The sequence below is a fragment of the Epinephelus moara genome, chromosome 8 (assembly GCF_006386435.1).
Source record: "Epinephelus moara isolate mb chromosome 8, YSFRI_EMoa_1.0, whole genome shotgun sequence".
NCBI lineage: Eukaryota > Metazoa > Chordata > Actinopteri > Perciformes > Serranidae > Epinephelus > Epinephelus moara.
In genome coordinates, this window is record NC_065513.1 from 20752170 (window position 1) to 20771557 (window position 19388).

The window sequence follows — 19388 nt, forward strand, 5'->3', positions numbered from 1 at the left end:
ATCTGTCTTTGCCAGTTCGGTGTCTTATCTGCATCTCAAACTAATTTTATAAGACAACCCTGTTATGTTTGTTTATTCCCAGTGGCCCCAGCCAACAGTGGTTTACTTACTTGAGAACTGGTGGTTTATTTTGGTCCATATTTTCTGTGAGATATTTTCAACATATTCAAAGATGTTGGGATGTCATATACATTTACACACAATAAACCAAGAACAATCTTGCCAGACAGTATTAATGATGACACAGTCACAGATAGAGAGGAAGCAGTCAATTTTATGAATCAGACAGAACATTTAATACATGCAATATTACATGTAATTTTCACTTTATTTTGAGGATAAAAAGATTATCATATACTCTTAGAAAACTGCTAAGAATAAGAGGTGTATGGAGGACAAAATCTGTAATTTACAGATAAATGAATACATAACCGAATCCATGTTAAATACAAAACACAATAAACAAAATATTAAATGAACAGAAGCACAGAATACATACGTTGTGTTTAAACCTGACAACGTAAACATACTTAATTGGTCCCTGTTGGTATGTTTGTTAATGCAGTGGCTGACAGTAAGTAAACACAGATCAAAGCTGTTAACCTAGCAACAGAATAGCAATTGAATGGTTTATATAATGTATATGAACATAAATTAAGAAATAAATGAGTAATACAGTGCATTGACAGGAAAAACATCTAGGTATTTCTTCATTTAATTTACGAGGCTGTGTAAACACATGTAAGTGGTGTTCAACACTGTTAGTCATTGTCATAATGCCTTTTTAGAAAGGATTCACTTTACTCAACTGACAATGAATTTTCTTTTGGCTCACTATGCAAACAAAGGCCCATTGCATCATCAATGTACCTGCATCTAGTAGCTAAGGGCAAATGCTTTTAGGATTAACATTGTGATATCAGGAGAAAGAGGAGAACTGGCTACAACTGCAAAATGCCCCGAAGAAGTGAAAATGTTATATAATGCAGCAAAATAACTCAACACATAATAAACCATATACTGTGCTATGAAAACGTATAAGAATAGTAAATGAATGCAAAAACTGTTTTTTATCTTGATTGCATAGGGCTGTACTCGGTTTTGATTTATAGATTTTTTTGCATAGTATTTATCAGACCTTTTACATGACAGACATTTTCACACGTCGCTGCAGCAAAAGCAAAGGTGTAATTAGTAACAATAACAATGGTTCCAATTGATTTACGAGCAAATGTTAATGTTACTAGTTGCGCACATGCTTTCCCTGTTATGACATGAAAATGTCTGTCACTGGAAAAGTCTGTATTTGCTCACCCTTTTTTTTTTTTTTTTTAAATTATGGCTGATTTTGTCCTCCATACAGACAGTAAAGAGGGATGTAATACTGTACTGACATTCGCTTTTTTTCACATCTGTGCTTTAGCACCGGGCTCTCAGTCTCTTAGAACTTAAATGTTTCCACTTAAAGGGGATGAACAACAAAGAGTTTTAACAATATTTAGCTCAACGTGAAGAACCGTTCTTTCCATGTGCTCAACAACCTAAAAAAATTGGCAGGGATGGCAACAGTTTTGTCTTTATTCCATTTAAGTTGTCTGATATCAGACAGCATTGTCAACTCATTTCACTCCATTTTCATCTTCAGTCTGACATTGCATCCACTCAAACTGATTTCCGTGGGTGAGGGGGGGGATTCGATATTCCTTAACCAATCACTAAAGACCAGCGCATCTGCAGAGCAAAGTAAAGCAAACTATGATGTTGGGCGATATTAGCAGTAGCAGCATCTATCTTGTCTTTAGTGCTCACCATTGTCATTGTTACTTCTCATTTGTTCCTCTGCAATGCTTGACAACGCCAGATAATGTTAGTCCTGCCCATGGCGCTGATTGGCTAACTGAGTCCCCCCACGGCCACATTGGTAATTCATTTATTTTAACCAAGAAACCGCTGTTTCATGCCACAATGCCAGACGAATTAGTCAACTCAGACTCAATGGAGTGGACGGATTCAATGGTCATGACCCAGGCAACCATTAAAGGGCTTATGAAACTTGTTGTGAACTTCATTGTTCACTCATCTCCATTACAACAAGCTCACATTTGAGAGTGGAATATTTACATTATTGAAAATTGACTAACAAACATAGAGAACAATACTAGGTCTTATCTGCATGTAGTAAACTGGTTCAGTATTTGTAGATTGTGAGGTCTACAGTATTTTTTTTTTTTTAAATCAAGCACCCATCAGATACATTACAGCGCACAATCAAGTCAACGTGGAGACATTTCAACAAAATGAGACAGGCCATAAGATTGAAATGTGACAGAAACCTTTAACCTTTCACTCTTTCACTCAGCCACACGGTCAGATTCCTCTTTTTCTAATACAGTCTTTGTTGAATTGGCCCCTCTTGTTCACATGTCTAGTCACCAGTTAATGATATCTCGGACATGGCCCCACAGCCTGGTGATCCACAGGTTAACACCAAGTTCTGTTAAGTACTGAAGCTCCGGCATCAACATCTTTCGGCACAACTTCCGATGCACCTTGTCCACGTTCTTCTTCAGGTTATAGCCCATGATGGACTTCTCTCCAATGGGTTGCCAGGGCTGCATGGCTGTCTCTTGGATGCTGCCAGCTTCGACAGCTCTTCCCCCCTCGATACAGATGGATGCCATCTCTGCGTTCCTTCTCCTAAGCTCTGCCACATCCTCAGCCATACGCTGTCGTCCATATGCATCTACTTTCTTCCAAAAAGTCTGGTTGAAATGCTGGTACAGCTTCCAGTCAATAGCGTTCCACTCAAGAGCCCTTGCTCTCAGCTCAGTGGTGAGTTTGGACACAGTGGATCCCTTACGGGCGTTGAGCTTGAAGAAAAGCACGTCGTCCATCTCCCAGCAGAGGGCATCCTTAAGTAGGATGAGTGATTCTTCAAAGTACTCCACCAACATGACCAGCTGAAAGCGGTCAGTGATAAATCTGATTCCCTCTTCTACCCGCGGGTCATCCAGCTCCAGAGTGTTGTCCTGTCCAAAGTCAAAGAACAGCAGATTCTTGAGGTAGAAAGAGTTGAAGCCCTCTGGATCAAAGTAGTTATGGGGGTCACGTAAAAACTCAGTCAGCTTGTCATCACCTGGTATCTTCCAAGTAAAAGGCACCAGGCGGCCAAAGTAATGGAAGGATGACTCAAAAAGCTCTGCAGGGTCTCGCAGAATAGTGATATAGGAAGTGTCCATTGGTAGTAACTTGGCCACCTCAGGTGCATTGAAGCGCATGTGATTACAGATAATGTTGAAGCACATTCCAGGTCTGTAGTCTTTAACCTGGGAGCGCTGGAAAGGGGACGGATAGAAGAAGTCGTTTCTGCTGTCAGGGAAGGCAAATTTGAGCCGGTGCTTCTCCCCAAAGCGGAAAAGGATGTTGAGGAAGGTGCTGCTGGCCGTTTTGTGTGTCTTCATGAACATGACGTCCACTTTAGGAGTGCAGGTCTGGCCGTGGGTTTGTTGTGAGCTGTTTGTGGTTGATCTTGGGTGGAGCTGGGATGGACGGTGGGCACAGGAGTAAGGCACTGGAACCCTACAGAGAGGAAAACAATCAAGTGATAAATGTGCTTATGAAATGTACTCTCACACAAAATAAAGAAAAGCAGCAAATCATCAAATATGAGACGCTGGAGCCCAAAAAATGTTTGATATTATTATTTGTTTGTTGATCAACTGAGTGATTACTGAGCGGCCCTAGTGAGCACAAGCCCACAGGCCTGAAGTATCAGGGACCCTCTCCCAGCCCTCACCTGCAAAGTGTCACTCAAATTAACACATACTAACCAGGAAGAGACAGAAAAAGACCATAGAGAAGCAAAGGAACTGCAAAGACACACACAATAACTACAAAAATGGGCAAAACAACCACAAGGGGACACAAAATGACCAAAAAAGATACAAAAACAGAAACACTATGTGGTGGTGCCCTTTGCATATCTGTGCCTCTGGGTCATTGTCTCATAATCTGTTCACGAAGTAAACATTTTGGCTCAAAATACAGTAATTGCTGAGGGAAAATGTTTATCATCATGTTTTCTACAGAATGGATGTCAGTGTAGTGACTCTTACTCAGGCAGACTGAGGTGGATCTGTGGAGTGGAGAGGCAGTAAAGCAGGATCATGCAGCTGGTTAGGAGGGTACCCAGGACCAGGCCTTTGCACATGGACCTCCACTGCCTCCCTTGCTTGACAGCCATGGTCCAGCAGAATCAAGGATTACCTTAAAAACACAGAATATCATCTCATCATCACGGGAAACATTTTCTACAAGCTAACATTTGTGTTATTTTAAAGACAGGCACAAGGAAACCTCTTTGTATTACGTTGTGTCTGTTTTGAATCAGTCTTGAATGTTCTCTGCTATTAAGAGGCAAAGCTTTGGGGAAACAATGACACCACTTTGAATGATTTATTCAGATAGTGACTTGGAAATAAATTAAAGTGTAAAGTACCCCTACAGATTACAATCTTTGTTCTCTGGTTTCTGCTGGAGTGGACACAATAACATGAACACTATTAAAATACTAGAAGGGCACTCGGAGAGCACAGACCTCTGCCAAGGCCAAATGCCCTGTGTCACTATAAACGTGAAAAGTAATTTGTGTATCTGCCTCATGATTCGGGTCTGCTCCTAAACTGAATGGGTTCTCATGAAGCCCATGCTTCCGTGAAAATTGGGGCAGTAGTTTTTCGTAATCCTGCTGGCAGGCAAACAAAACCAAAAACATGAACTCCTTGGTGGAGGTAAGAAAGCAGTTCAATACAACTGCCTAAAATGTAACGTAATATAACAGTGAGGTGTCATTTTAACTATATGGTGATTTAAGTATTCTGTTATACAGTAGACCTACATTACTGTAATTAGATGAACCATAATTCAAGGTTCTCATGAATATTCACCCACACACACACACACACACACACACACACACACACACACACACACACAGACACTCACCTAGCACAGACATCACATAGAATCACAGTTCGCCTCATCTCACTTGGCTGTTCACTTCATGAACATGTTAAACACTGGGTACACAATTCTATGGTGAACTACAACATGACATACTCGCCACTTGGAATGACCAACCCTATATTCCTCAGCTGCCCCATAAAATAAATAATGCATTGCTGCGGAAAGTGATATTGCATTCCCCCCTGCTGACTGCCGTAAGACGAGCCACCTGCTGACTCAGCTGCACAGGTAACAAAATGACACTGACCACCTGGAATTTGTAGCATTATGTGACCGAATGTGACCCTAATACAGAGCAGAGTCCGAGGAGGTGCACTGTTGTTAAGATATGTAGGGCAAAGCTGTTTTCAGCTTTTATTGCTGAGTTAAGAATTTATCAGTATTAATTTTTTTATCAGGTATGTAAATATTTGGTTTGAAATCGTTTCACATGTAATAATTTTTTCATTCTTTATTTTTCTAGTAGCTCAGTTGATTTTCTACAAGCAGAAACACATTCAGAGCTGCTCTCACCATGAGAGGATCATGATCACTGTGATCTTTGTTACCTATTTGTTGTTCAGGTTGGAGGACTTGTTATAAGGTACAGCCAGTGGTGGAAGGAGTATTCAGATCCTTTTAAATAAAAGCACCACATGAAAATCAATCAGTCAGTCAATCAATCAATTTATTTGTGAAATCATAAAATCTGATTTCTATAAAATGCAAGCTTGGTTCCATCAATTTGTGCCTTCAGAATAATATAGATAAATATTAATGGGGATTAGGTTTAACATTTGGCAGTCTTTATAAATGCTTTGATATATTTTATTGAATAATTATTGTGCAGTTCTCTATGTATGCAGGATTTGTCCCTATCAAATAAAAATAAAATAAAATAAAATAAAATAAAATAAAAATACTGCAATACAAAAACGTCGCTCCTCCTGCAGTAAAATAGCCGCTGTGACTTACTGTATATATTATTACTGCTTTGGCTGCTGGAGGTGGAGCTAGTTTTAAATACTACAGATCAGTAGTTTAGTCCAGTGGGTCCCAAACTGGGGGTTGGGGCCCTCCAAAGGGTCACCGGATAAATCTGAGTGGTCGTGAGATGAATAATGGGGAAGATAGAGAATTCAAATTAAACCCTGTGCAAGGTTTTCTTGAATTTCTTTGTCAGTCTGTGTTTGGAGCTGAGTGCCCACCACCTGATGGTGATGGTGTTTATGGCATTTCCCCTCCTTGTCTGTCATTGACTTTTGTCCTTGATCATGTTTGTGAATCACACCAGAGTTTACATGAATTCATGTTGATTGTAACTATGACAGCCGTTTTAACCAGACATCCAGACGTCATCCCACCCTAGTCTTAAGTGTGGTGTCCGTTATTTGGTGTCCAGTGTGTCATTTATTATTCATTTTTGGATTCGTTCCAGCTTTGGGTCATGGCTGGAGGTGGACGTCTTAAGCCTCTAGCTTTGAGGTACTGTGTGCACCTTGGTCTTATGAACTGTAGATTTTAGGTTCAGTCTTATCATACAAGCATTGCACAAACATTATTCTCCAAACACAGCTAAAAGGGCTATTTCTGCTCTTTGTCCCGACTCCATGAAGGGGCTATTATGGAGGCATGTGAGAGCTCTTTCTCTCCGCCATCAGAAGCCACTCTGTTGGGAAACATTTGAGGACAAGGCTAGTTTCAGGTGGAACAGTTCGGCCTGCAAATGTAGTGGATTTTAAGCAACATTATTTTCACCCCTGCTTCAAGGATATGCCTGCAATAACCTTCAAACCTGAGATACAATTGGACAAATAAATGGCAGTGTAAATTTTGATATCCGTGTATCATTGTTTGCTTAAGTTATCCCCCACAAAGTGCCATGTAACCTTAATGTGTTTCCCTGTAGGAGGTATTTCAGAACTTTATCAAGTATCTTGAAATGTTCTCTCACCTATTTAGCATTAAAAATTCCTACAGGAAATTGTACAGTCAACATTTACCCAGAGCTTTGTATGGCTGCACACCCCACCCACAGATTTATTTAATGTTCTGGGACAATAGGTACTCCAGGTCAAGAGCAATATTGTTTAAAGAGTAAACATAAAGAGTAAATTTGGGATTATGTTCAACAGTTTTCATTGTCTGCATTTCATGTGATTACATAGCTGAAGTGTTGGTAAGTGTATTCTTGTTTTTCTGAATGATAAAGGCCATTATCAATATTATAAAGCACAAAATAGGTTTGAAGATAAGGTTTAATTCAAACAAAAGACTGGAGAAAGATCTCTTACCCTCATGCATAAATCCAAAGAGAAACTATTGAAAGTGTTTCTCGTCCAGCTGCATTGCCATCTTCCTTTGCATCCAGTTCCAGGTAGCTAATAAAAGCTGATATCCCTCCTGCAGCCGCTCTTATGCCTGATCTTGACATACACATACTGTTATAGACCCAGCACAGTCCCGCGCTCCCCTTATCACATGCCCAGTGCTATGGAGCTCATTCATCTGGTTGCTGCCTGCTCCTCTTCTCCTCTTTCTCCCTGCCTCTCTGGATGCACACCTGATGCCTCGGGCCACCTGCCGCCTCCCCCCCCTCAACTTTCAATTCCAAAAACTGATCTCGCTGAATAAAGCTCTGCAGGGAGGCTCATCTTGCCACCTGTGACGTCAGGGTCTCTGTCAGGGGACGTGCACTTGTCAGTGAGTGTAAAAAAAAAAGGAGGGGAGGGAGAAAGGGAGGGAGGAGAGAGGCTGTATAGTCCCTACTCTGTGTCTCCATACAGAGGGCTATTGAGTGTAGACACTGGAGTCTGAGCTGCAAGCTGATAGGTGGGGTGGAAAACAGCATAAAAAGAACAAATGCAGAAAGCACAAAGGCTCTGTTTGTACCACTTGATCAAGACCACTTTGTGTCTGTATTGTTTGAAATGTTTATTGAGCCAGCTATGTCTACACATGCTATAGGAGGAATGTACACAGGACACTTATTAAAACCAGATTAGACAATTATCTACACAAACTGTGCATTCTACACAGCCTGAACTGACACGCGACAACACTGTATATGCTTGAAATTGCATGTCTTCATTTATAAAGAACTTTTGCCCCCTCAGGAATCTTTTTCTGCAATTTATGCGTTACATGCTATCAATATTTTAAGTGCAATTTACAGTACACACGGTGTCTTATGCTTTGGAAAGTGCCACTCTCAATACAATCTCTTGTCCAGGACAGCACAGACATTTCAATAGAGAATGAGATGAGCATTCAACCACGAGTAACAAGTCTATTTGGCTCTGCTAGGCAGGACGTAGCAATATGTGGTCATAACGCCTCATCTATTACAGTGCTTGTGAGACCTCTCTCCACACTGGGCGCACAGGATTCGTGCTGCTCATCCCACACTCGTCCCGCTCAGGCATGACACTGCTGCTTTTGTTGAGCTGGACGAGCCTTTGCCTGCAGGCACCCAGAGTGCCAGGCTGAGACCCGGACTGGGCGGGCATGCGTGGAATGCAGATCAGGGTGAGAGGGGGCAGGGAGTGTCACAAACTGAATGGGGAGATTGAGGAGAGCGGGGCATGACTGGCCTGGCCTTTGGCCCACCAAGATCACAGCAGCATCTCCAGAGGGCAGAGGGGCTTGTGGTCCTTCGTCATCAACACCCACTGCCCATGTGTGGACAAATCACTCAAGACGACCCACCGACAGCACAGTGACCTCAGCCCCTGCCCACTGCAGTTGTGGACTCTTGGGTCTCATGGGACATCGTGTATTTTAAAGGCCCAGTGTGTGGGATTTAGAGGAGGTTATACTGGCAGTAATGGAATGCATTGAGTATGTTGTCTTTAGTGCATAATATCCTGAAAATAAGCATTGTATTTTCATTACCTTAGAACAAGCCACTATTATCTTCACATAAAGGGGGTTCTCATCTATGAAGTCCACTCCGGTACACTGCTATGTTTTTTCAGTACCCCAGAACAGACAAACCAAACAATGGCTCTAGACCGGCCCATCTGCGTTTAACATCATCTATCAGTTAGGAGCACCTTCATGATGTGCCTAACAATACAGATGTTTTTTTTTTAAAGATTATTTTTGTGGGAATTTGCCTTTAATGGATAGGACAGTGTGTGAAATGGGGAGACAGAGAGAGAGAGCGGGGACTGACACACAGCCAAAGGTCGCAGGCTGGACTTGAACCCACGACCGCTGCAGTGAGGCAATGCCTCTATACATGGGGCGCTGGAACTATCCACTACGCTACCAACACCCCACAATACAGATTATAACGTGAAAATGGTTTATTCAGTGTTTTTACAGGTTTAAATCACCAGGTGTGGTTCTTTTGAGGAGGAAGAGACCTCTGTGGATAATCTGGCTCCCAGTAAAAACCTCCTTAACAAAGAACATTGAAAGAATTCTAATCCGGTTTCATGATTGGCACATGGGAGAAGTTTCAGCTGGTTGCAATCTGCAGTTCTCACTGCTAGAGTGTCTCTTCTGATTCACACACACGTGCAGAAACCCGAGGGTAACTCATTTGCTACTTTAAGACCAAAGCCCCATTTCCATCAAATACTTTTCAGTATAGTACCTTTGGAACCAATGGTACCCTTCAGACATGGTACCTAGACCCTAACGTTTCCACTGCAAACAATACCCTAAAATGTGGGCTGGGTTGTTGTCACTCACTGCTCCTCCAGCACTCACTGCATTTCCTCATTACCAGTGAGTCTTTATCTTGTTTATTTTCCATAGAACAGGGTTGCACGCCAGCATTTTTTCAGAACAAAATAGGAAAGGCTGCAGTGAGAGTCTCTCCATGGGATATTTAAAAATAGCGGTTTTGTGCATTTAGTCCTTCTAAGTGAAGCTCAGGGGTTTAGTGTTGCCTTAGCCCACAGGAAAGACGCTCCACAATGCTGTTTTTTTCCTCTGAGTGAGGATGAGGATATACGCAGTTTACATAACCCAGCCGAAATTAATATATGTAAGTGCTTGAAGATCCACCCATTATAAAAATATGTCATATAAATACTTCAAATAATGGTCAAAGTTGTCATGTGAAATATTTAAAGTGTGTTGATTGATTCACATTTTCACGTCATGCGTTGACATTTACAAGTAAACTTTCCACCTGTCACCCAGTGAATTAAGTTATTTTTTTACCACGACTGCAGCTGCTGCGAGAGGCAGCAAGACAACCTTTCATTTTGTAGTTACAGTTTACTCATAAACTCTTCGGAATATGAACAGTGGTTACATGAGCCTCAAAACCAGCCTCAACTCAGAGCAGAGTGACCGTCTGCTGTTGACCAATCTATGGACTGCAGTGTTCACAGCTCCACCTTTTAGTACCAGATCTGTGTGCTAGGTACCCCAACAGAGAGGGGACCAAAAATGGGGATGGTTAGGAATGGTACTATTGGTACAATCCAAGACTTTTCACTGTGAAAATGGGGAAAAAAAAGTGTACCAAACTGAACTGTACCGTACTACTTGGTGGAAACAGGGCTTAACTGCGTGCTTGTAGCATATCTAGTCCTTGACTATGCCGCCCAGTGGTGCAGTTTGAAGAAATATACAGTAGCTAAGCAAAAGTAAGATTTGATTATTGTTGCAAGATCACAAGAAACAGGCTTAATACTTTGTGTTTTTACTTTATAATACCGTTTCAAGTACAGACTTTAAAATAAATGGATGAATTATTTTGTGTAATGTAGAATAGTTCATACAAACAACAAAGGCAAACAGTCAATTTTACATCAATAATTACACAATTAGCCTACGTCACATCCTGCATTTCAGCTTGAAGTTATGCAGAGGTTGATGCACCGCTATGGTGCATGTAACTCACTCACAGAGCTCTCCAATGCACTTACAGGTTTCATGACACATCAACCTGTAATACACTCTACCTTAAATACATAAAGTCAGTGTGACAAATACATCATTAGTTGAATCATTTTTTGGCCTTTTTCTTCTTTAATTTTTCAGCATCATCGTGGGCCTTCCTCTTGGCAGTCAGCTTGTTCGCCTGTAAAAGGAGAATGAAGGTAGTTGAGGCATTTTAGAGGTCAGTGAACTCTGGGGGTCATCACTGGGCTTGAATGTACTCTACACACAGCAGCTATAGAATACTGTTAAACAAGATAAGATGTCCGATACTGACAATAAAGGATCCATTGTTAAAAATGTAAGAATGTTATCTGCACAAACAGTCTGATCTTCATGTGAATCCGTACTAAAATCAATAAGAGAATGAACATACCTCTCTGACTTTTCTCTTCTTTCCGAACATGATCTTGTCGTAGAGGTACTTTTCCTTTTTCTTCATCATCATGATGGCCAGACGCTTCTCCTCTGCCTTCTCCTCCTGCTCCAAGCGTGCTGCGTTTTCTACTTTCACTTTCCCAGGCGTCACTTTGACCGGCAGAGACTAAAAGGAGGAGAGAGAGGAGTTGATGAAAGGCTCCATTAGTCTGTAAAAACAGGAAGGTCACAGATGATAAGGAAAGGGGATCAAATGTCTCTTACCTTGCCCTGGGATCTTTGTTCTTCCATCTTTTTCAGATTCTTCTCCTCTGCCTCTTCATCATCATCTTCTTCCTCCTCCTCTTCTTCTTCGTCGTCATCTTCCTCCTCTTCATCCTCACCCTCCTCATCCTCTTGCTCCTCTTCTTGGGCTATGATGGAAATAAAATATGTAAATAATATGTCCATGGTCTCTGAATTATCATGTGCACTATTAAGGCTCAGTTTTTTTACAACATCTACTCACAATGAATATCAAAAAAGATTTCTGACTCTGACCAATCACCAATAATAATGTATCAAATCTCTATAAATGTTACAAAAATATAAAATATACACAACATAACTGATATCACATGTGTTAACCTAATATGATGCACATAATATATCATTGGTGCAGCCAATTGTCCTTAGAAGTCACATCATCTGTGTGTGTAATCACGGTGTAACCAATGATAGAAGGCTGGGGATGCCATGGTGAGGAAATTTTCCTGACTACACAGCACATTTTACAAGAAGAAATTTGTAATGATGCTAAATGTAACGCTATCTTTAGTTACTGCTAATGCAAACCCAACACTTCCTACAGCTGCAGCTTCACATTAAAAATATTTAACTGGCGAAACATGGGTTGACTTATGTTAAGAAGTAGTCCTTAGAAATGCAATGTGTACATATACAAAACATAAATTATTGCAAGGAGCACTGGAACAAGAAGGAGTACCCATGAAATACTGCCAGATATGGGCTTTTGCTTTTCACTGACACCAAATCGTGTGCCATCGTCTAGTTGGTCAACTCTCCCCACTTTCATTGCATGAAAGGAAAATCTGACCTGCTGCTCTGTGCTGTGACATCAATCGTCTGACTAAGCATTGATTCAAAAAAGCAAAACGAGAGAGAAGGCAGTGGGCAATTAATGTAATCAGTGTATGCCGACACATCGTATAACATTGGTAACACCAATTACTGCAGAAAGCTTCATGTAGGCTAAATACACATCACAAATATAATCACCGTGATTTACTGTTGTAAAACAACAAAATGGTATAAAATTTTTATAAGTATCGTATGAAAAACGAGATGTTCGTACCAGGCTTTTCTCCTCGTTGTAAGGCCATGATCTTTAGTTTTTCGGGCGGCACGTAGTCTCCGTCCTTCTCCTCAACGAAGGGAGAGAGATGGGGGGGCAAAGTCACTCCAAGGAAGTAGTCCTCCACAGGGAGAAGGATTTTGGCATTCACGCAATCATACACCCACTGGGGCTGGATGTAGTACCTAAAAAGCAAATAGTATCATAGTAAAACAGTACATATCTCATTGTTATGCATGGTGAAAATGTTTCCTCTCCACTATAAAAAAATATGAGGGAGTTGGCAGGCATGATGGAAGTAACGTGACCCTTTGAAAATGCAGAGTGGGATAAATAAAGAGGACAGGGTCTGTCAAACACGATGAAGAACAGGGTTGCTTTGAGGAAAGAGAGCGGAAAGACGACTCTGAAAGGGGGCATTGTAGGGGATATGATAATGTACAAGGAGAGAGGAGCACAATTAATCAGCAGACTTCCTGTATTTAGGATTCAGAAATATACCCTTAATCTAATCAATTGTATAAAAAGATGTGATGTGCTCGACATGTTTGGAAAATCGAGAAAATGTCAAACATTCCTACCTGTTGATGTACTGTTTGTCTATGTTGGGTCTGTCAACAATTTGATGCGTTATGGTCTCATCTGTCACCTCATACGTGCTGCCGATACACACAGACTTGTCCCAGGCCACCTGACCGCCAAAACACCTGGAAGGTAGCAGCAACACACAACACATAGATAAGGGGCTTTGAAGCAGTCTGAGGTCTATTCTGATGGTTTATTTATTTCTCACTGTAAAAATGTCCTGCGAGTTTCACTGCAGCAGCTCCCACCCACCTGATGACAAAAGCCAGCGACTCCCGGGGCACCTCTCTGTTGAGGAAGAACTTGAGCCCCTCAAAAAGCTTTTTCTGAGCCTCTTGTTGTTTCTGTTCCCTTTCCCTGGCCTCCATGTTTTCCATGTCCTCCTGCAGAAAAAACATAGGAAAACATTTGTAGATATTTTTGTAAATGTTGGAGGATTAAAAAGCCACTGTTTTGGTTTGTCACTGAGAAGTTCTTTAAATTCACTGTTGCAAAATGTCTGAAATAATGATTAACACAAGTTGCTGCAGTTTTAAAGGGTTGCGTCTGACCCACAAAAGAAGATCAGCACTGCAAACTCCATCATTTTTTCTGGTCTGTTGGGAAGTGGAGTATGGACTCATGCTGTTGAAATGCAGGTAAAGTTTTTGAGTTCTGAGAAACGGTTTCTGGGTTCCTGGGGAGACCCTGTGGTTGAAAGGGGCCACTAATTGAGAAACCAGCTAGGCACAAAAAACCTTTCCAATGTGAGAAACCTCTCGTTGTTAGCAACCAAGCAAAAAGGTGTAATCCCCAGTCTCACACCTCTTAAAGATTCGACTCCTCTGACAGATATGTGAACTGTCACCTCCACCTTCGGAGACCAATTAGCTTATCAGCTCTTGTTTTTCTGCATGTTCTGATGAAATTTCTCAGTATCATTACAATGATGCCAATGTTTTATTCTCTGCATATTCAAAACAGATAAAACGGATAAGCAAATCATACTTTGTGAACTGGTTTTCTTACCCCTTCAACGGGAAACTGGTCCAGCTGAGCCTCCTCCTCCTCTGCTGTGGAAACCACACGTGCCAGACTGGCACTCAGAGCTGACAGTTTCTGCACAACCAAAAACCATGAGGTTAGAACAACAATCCCTAATTTTGTTATTTACATGGGCACCCACTCATTATTGCTGTGAAAACCAGATAAAAAAGAGTGCAAATTCAGTTTAAGAAACAACATAGTTTGTAGTATCACAAGTTTACATAATGGTTTGATAATGTCCAGAGGGATAGAAGGATGTGTGGTACCCTCCATATTAATATCTCATCATCACTTCAAATTAAAAGTGGGAAAACTGAAAGGAGTTATTTAATGCATAGTTAACAGCAATGTAGAAAAATACATCTAACAATGGCTTTTTGTATGCGGACACAATGCTTTGGATCAGGTTCTATGGATGTCCTATCTTGCACAAGAACAGAATCAAACCACTAGATGTCACTGGAAATACAATGGATGTTCAACGGACATTTCCACTGCACAAAAAACAATGCTTATTTATTTTAATGAGGCCACATCATCATGATGCATCATATTTAGGTTTGGCAGGTAATATAATATTATGATTACTTCAGATGTACTGCTTTTACCTGTACCTGGCACTTCAATATGTTTGTGAACTGTTTCTGTGTACTGTGGATGCCTCCCTCATTCAGCAGCCTCATTATGTTGTGTGCACACTACATTGTCTAGACGTAAGAGTAGTTAAACGGATCCTTTAAAGATTCTGAATGCGGCATTCAAAACATTAATATAGCAGCAAACCACTGTTTATGTAAATATATAGTGGAGTCATGACGTCCCGAGCAGAGAATGAAGTCATGCTACTTCTGTGTGTGTTTTAGTCCAAGTGTGTCTGTGGTTTGTGGTGGAAAACCAGTCCAGCTGTGCGTGCATGTATGTATCCCATCGGCTAGCTCATTGCCACCGCTTTGCACTGCGCTCATACGTAGTTACTGCTGATAACAGGACAGCGTTGTCGCAGAACTGTAGTGCCCACCGTCTAGTTAACACAGTTAGCTCTGTCAGCACTGTTGCTGCTGTTAAGTACTGTTTATGGAGTTAGCACCATTAGCTGCTAGCTGAGCCACCTACGTGAACCGTGTCCAGACAACTTAAATGCTCAAAATTTCACACAGAACCCCCCAAAAAATGGTTCAAGATAAAGAGGCTCACCTCTAAATAGCTTTCTGAGTCCATGGCATAGTCTTCCTCATTCTCTTCCTTCAGCCCTGACTCTGCTTGAACGTCCAGCTGCAAAAAGAAGGATGACATTAACACGGTACAGGTTTGCTATCAGGTGACCAAATAGCAATTAATCCTCATTGTAATCATGCAGCAAAACTGTTTAAAACTCCATTTTATCACAAGTTGAATCTTACTGAAATCCGTCACAATGAGAGATTTTAGATGGAGAATATTTCTGGAAAGTCTAAAATACAATATAGCCATTTGAATCAATGTGAACTTTGAATTCATTTTTGAGTATAAAAAAAAAGATTTTTGCAATATAAATTTCATCTCTACTGACCACTCACAATCAACTGTCAGATGAATATGGCTTTAAAAGTAATACATACATACATACATACATACAGTATATAGAGAAAAGCCTTTGTGATAAATATCAAGTCAGAGGTACCTTTGGTGGGTAGAGCAGGTTGAGGGAATGGTAGAGCCTAAAGTTTATGAACCCCAGTAGAGTGGTGTACATCTCTGTGAAAGTTGCCATTACTCTGTAGTCGACATCTGTTGGGTGCTAAAAAGTAAAAAAGACAAAGTTTAAAGAAGTCCAAGTAGTAAAATCAATAAACATGAGTGCAAACATTAATCATAATTTCTTATCCCTGTAGCACACAAACACCTCGGGGCAGTCAGTGAACTACTTTTTACACCCCCCACTTACACAAAAGAGTAATTTCACTCCATCAGCCAAAACTGCCTGCTGACAGCTGTGTCAACTTTCAGTATAATCCTGTATTTATTAAGTCACTGCTTATTGTCAGCATAATCACTGTGGACTGCATTTCATCATTCACTTACATCATGGGAGAACTGATATGGCACCAGCCATGTAATGAGCTGTCCCATCACCTCAGCTTGGTAATATATTCCCTTGATGGAGATGAAAACCTGTCAAGAACAGACAAGTGTTAAGTTCATTACATAGCACAGGTCAATGAACTCAAGATATATCACTATACCCTCCAACATTATACTTATGTCAAACAAATAAAGATGGTTGCTCTGCAATGTAAAGTGGCACCTTTCTGAGAGCACGAGATGCGATCACAAAGTTCATCCACTCCACAGTGAGGCGTCTGCACAGCTGGATCGTCTGAACGTGGCATTTTCCTGTTCGGGCGAAGGTGGAGAAGAGGAAGCACATACAGAGGGCATCGTCGATATCACGGAGAGCATCAATGAAGGAGGGGTACCTGTCAAAAAAACAGAAGCACAAGTGAGGCAAAAACCTAAAAAATATGTTTTATCTTCCACAAAAAAGCACACTAAAAAGTAGTTCATTAGTATTTTAAAAGCTCTTAAAATCTGTCCATATGCTTCTTTTCATTACAAACAGAAAAGTCGTTTCTGCTGATGCACTCTGATTTGAATTAACACCAGTTAAGCTCAACATTGCCCTCCTATGTTGAGCGTAGAGAATAACACGGTCCCACCTTTCTTTGATGATGTGGTCCAATTTGTAGGTCGGCTTGTTCTCTTTCAGTCTCTCCACAGCAGACCATTCTGTTTTTCCGTAAGCCTTCTTAAGTTTGCGTACAAATATCTGTTATGATTAAAAAGAAAGAAGAAAAAAAAAGACAGTAAGACAATGATCACATTTAATACCATTACTGTAGAAAATGTCCCCAGAGAAACAACAAATTGCGTTTACACAAGGCAAAACTTTAGAAAATCATGTACTTTCTTTTTATGCGAGGGTGTCATTTAGTCACAACAGAAATCCTTTTCTAAATAAACTCCTGCTTATGTTCATATAATGCTGCTGAACTCTAAATGCCTGTGATACCTTGTAGTCTCTGAACTTGCCAACGATTGGCTCGTGCAGCAGAAAGCGGATGTCTTTGAGCAGGTAGAAGGTCCTCGGGGCGGTAGAGCCCTTGTTCACCTTCTTCTTGTGCTTGGGCTCATGAGGGTAGATGCCTTTAAGGATGCACAGTCGCCTGAAAATGAGAGAGAGATGAGGAATTATTTGTTAGTGACATGTTTGGATGCATCTTACCAGTCAGGCATCCTGATATGGAACTGATTCTTAATAATTTTATTTGCTTAGGAGTAGGGTGAGGTGTTGTGATGTATATCATGTGCTGAGTGTTTAATGATAGATAAGTAAGGGCTGACAATTTTTAGGACGTATTAGCCATTAAGTCAATATTTAACAAATCTAAACACTGGCTGAAATGTGAGGATCTGATGCTTTTCTCTATGTCAAACAAACAAATAAAACAGGCAATTTGAACACACCATTTTAGGGTCAGTAACACTGAGATATGTGTTTGTCAATATTTCAGACTAATACTTGACTACTGTAACGGTGTTTCCCTGCAGCTGATTCAGAACGCTGCTGCTCAAGTCCTTACTTAGCCAAAGAAAGTGGACCACATTACTTCACTTCTGAGGTTTTTAAACTGGCTGTCTCAGAGGACTGATTTCAAAATATTACTGTTGGTTTATAAAGCACTAAATGGTTTAGGGCCAAAATACATTTGACCTTCTGCTACTTTATGAACAATCGAGACCTCTCAGGTCATCTGTGACAGGTCTGCTTCGTGTCCCCAGAGTCAAGACTAAATATGGGGAAACAGTGTTTAGTTTTTCATGCACCATATATCTGAAACAAACTCCCAGAAAACGACAAGTCTGCTGCAACTCAAAGTCAAGGCTGAAGACTTTTCTGTTTGCTGCTGCCTTTTATTAAATCAAATATTTAGTCATTCCTTACACTGCATTGTTACTTTTATTCATTTAGTCATTCCTTACACTGCATTGTTACTTTTATTCTTATATTATATACCTGCTTTTTCTGTTTGTTTTTATTTCCTAATTTTAATTCCATTTTAACTGCATTTAAATGTCCTTTTATAATGCGTGTTGGGTATTTCTGCCGAAATGTGCTATAAAATAAACTTGCCTTGATTTGCCTTTAACTTTTGGCCATTTGGGGTTCTGCTGACTTGTATTGCGTTAAATTGACAGGTGTTTCTAATATATTGATCTAAATGGGATGGACAAAACAGTATAACCATCTCTCAGTATAATGCAATACAATGTATTAGCGGCATCACAATGAATCAACACCTCTGTTTGTTATTATAACCTTCATAAAAGGTAAGATGTAAAGCAGAACTCTTGCAGTCATGTAACGTTATACAATGCTCAGCAAAAAAAGTGGCAGGTGAATGCATAACAACTTAACATCACATACACCTTTATACAAGTTTGTATCCATACCGCGCAACCATAGTACAATCGTTAGGTTACCTGAAGTCCGGGAGGCTCAGCTGCAACTTCTTGCGAGCTTTGTTTCTGGTGATGTAGTTGGTGGCAGAGCCCCTCTCAAACTGGAAAACAAGGTGAGACGGTCACATTAAATTCCCACAAGGCATATAACATTTAATCATGCTCGGGTAAAGTGGATGCTTTGGCCTAAAACGCTCATTTGCACCCAACAGAATCTACTGCTTCAGAAAAACAAACTTCAGCTAGCTGCGTTAGCTAGCTAACTTAGCTAGCCAGGTTGCTATGGGAATTAAAGTGTCTAAGCGTGACATTAGCTCAACGTCAACTCTTACCTTTTTCTTCTGAAGACCTCCCATTTACAAATGATAAGTGACCCTCCACACAAGTTTAGGTAAATGTAATTATCAACAAAATTAGCAGTTAGCAGACGGACACAGCAGTCTGTGCCAAAACCCGCAGCCGATGCACGTGTTGTTTGACATGCGCGGAGGAGGCGGTGCAAGCAGTAGCTAGGACCCAGAAGAGGGGTCGGCTGTTTATCCGCCTGTATAGAAACCAAAGCAAAACACGCGCACACACATACTGTTGCGCTTTTGCTGTTTAAGCTGTTGCATATTAATTCACACGCACACCAGCT

General features: G+C 40.8%; 2 protein-coding genes across 3 annotated transcripts; both read right to left on the minus strand.

The window, feature by feature from the left end:
* Positions 1–275: 275 nt before the first annotated feature.
* gal3st1a (galactose-3-O-sulfotransferase 1a) lies at positions 276–7675 on the minus strand. Of its 2 annotated transcripts, XM_050051126.1 has the most exons (4): positions 7299–7675; positions 5574–5640; positions 4116–4266; positions 276–3579 (listed from the first exon to the last, which is right to left on the minus strand). In XM_050051126.1, the coding sequence occupies exons 3-4, from the start codon at positions 4241–4243 to the stop codon at positions 2430–2432; spliced, it is 1278 nt and encodes a 425-aa protein (XP_049907083.1). In that variant the 5' UTR covers positions 4244–4266; positions 5574–5640; positions 7299–7675; the 3' UTR covers positions 276–2429. The 2 variants fall into 2 exon arrangements, with proteins under 2 accessions (XP_049907083.1, XP_049907082.1); XM_050051125.1 differs by lacking the exon at positions 5574–5640.
* A 2978-nt stretch (positions 7676–10653) lies between these two features.
* Positions 10654–19241, minus strand: pes (pescadillo). The gene is made up of 15 exons (XM_050051790.1): positions 19084–19241; positions 18773–18852; positions 17301–17454; positions 16948–17057; positions 16536–16707; positions 16313–16402; positions 15912–16028; positions 15446–15523; positions 14234–14323; positions 13478–13608; positions 13222–13347; positions 12641–12825; positions 11551–11699; positions 11285–11452; positions 10654–11050 (listed from the first exon to the last, which is right to left on the minus strand). Exons 1-15 carry the CDS (start codon positions 19105–19107, stop codon positions 10976–10978), a joined length of 1749 nt encoding a protein of 582 aa, XP_049907747.1. The 5' UTR covers positions 19108–19241; the 3' UTR covers positions 10654–10975.
* Positions 19242–19388: the final 147 nt, after the last annotated feature.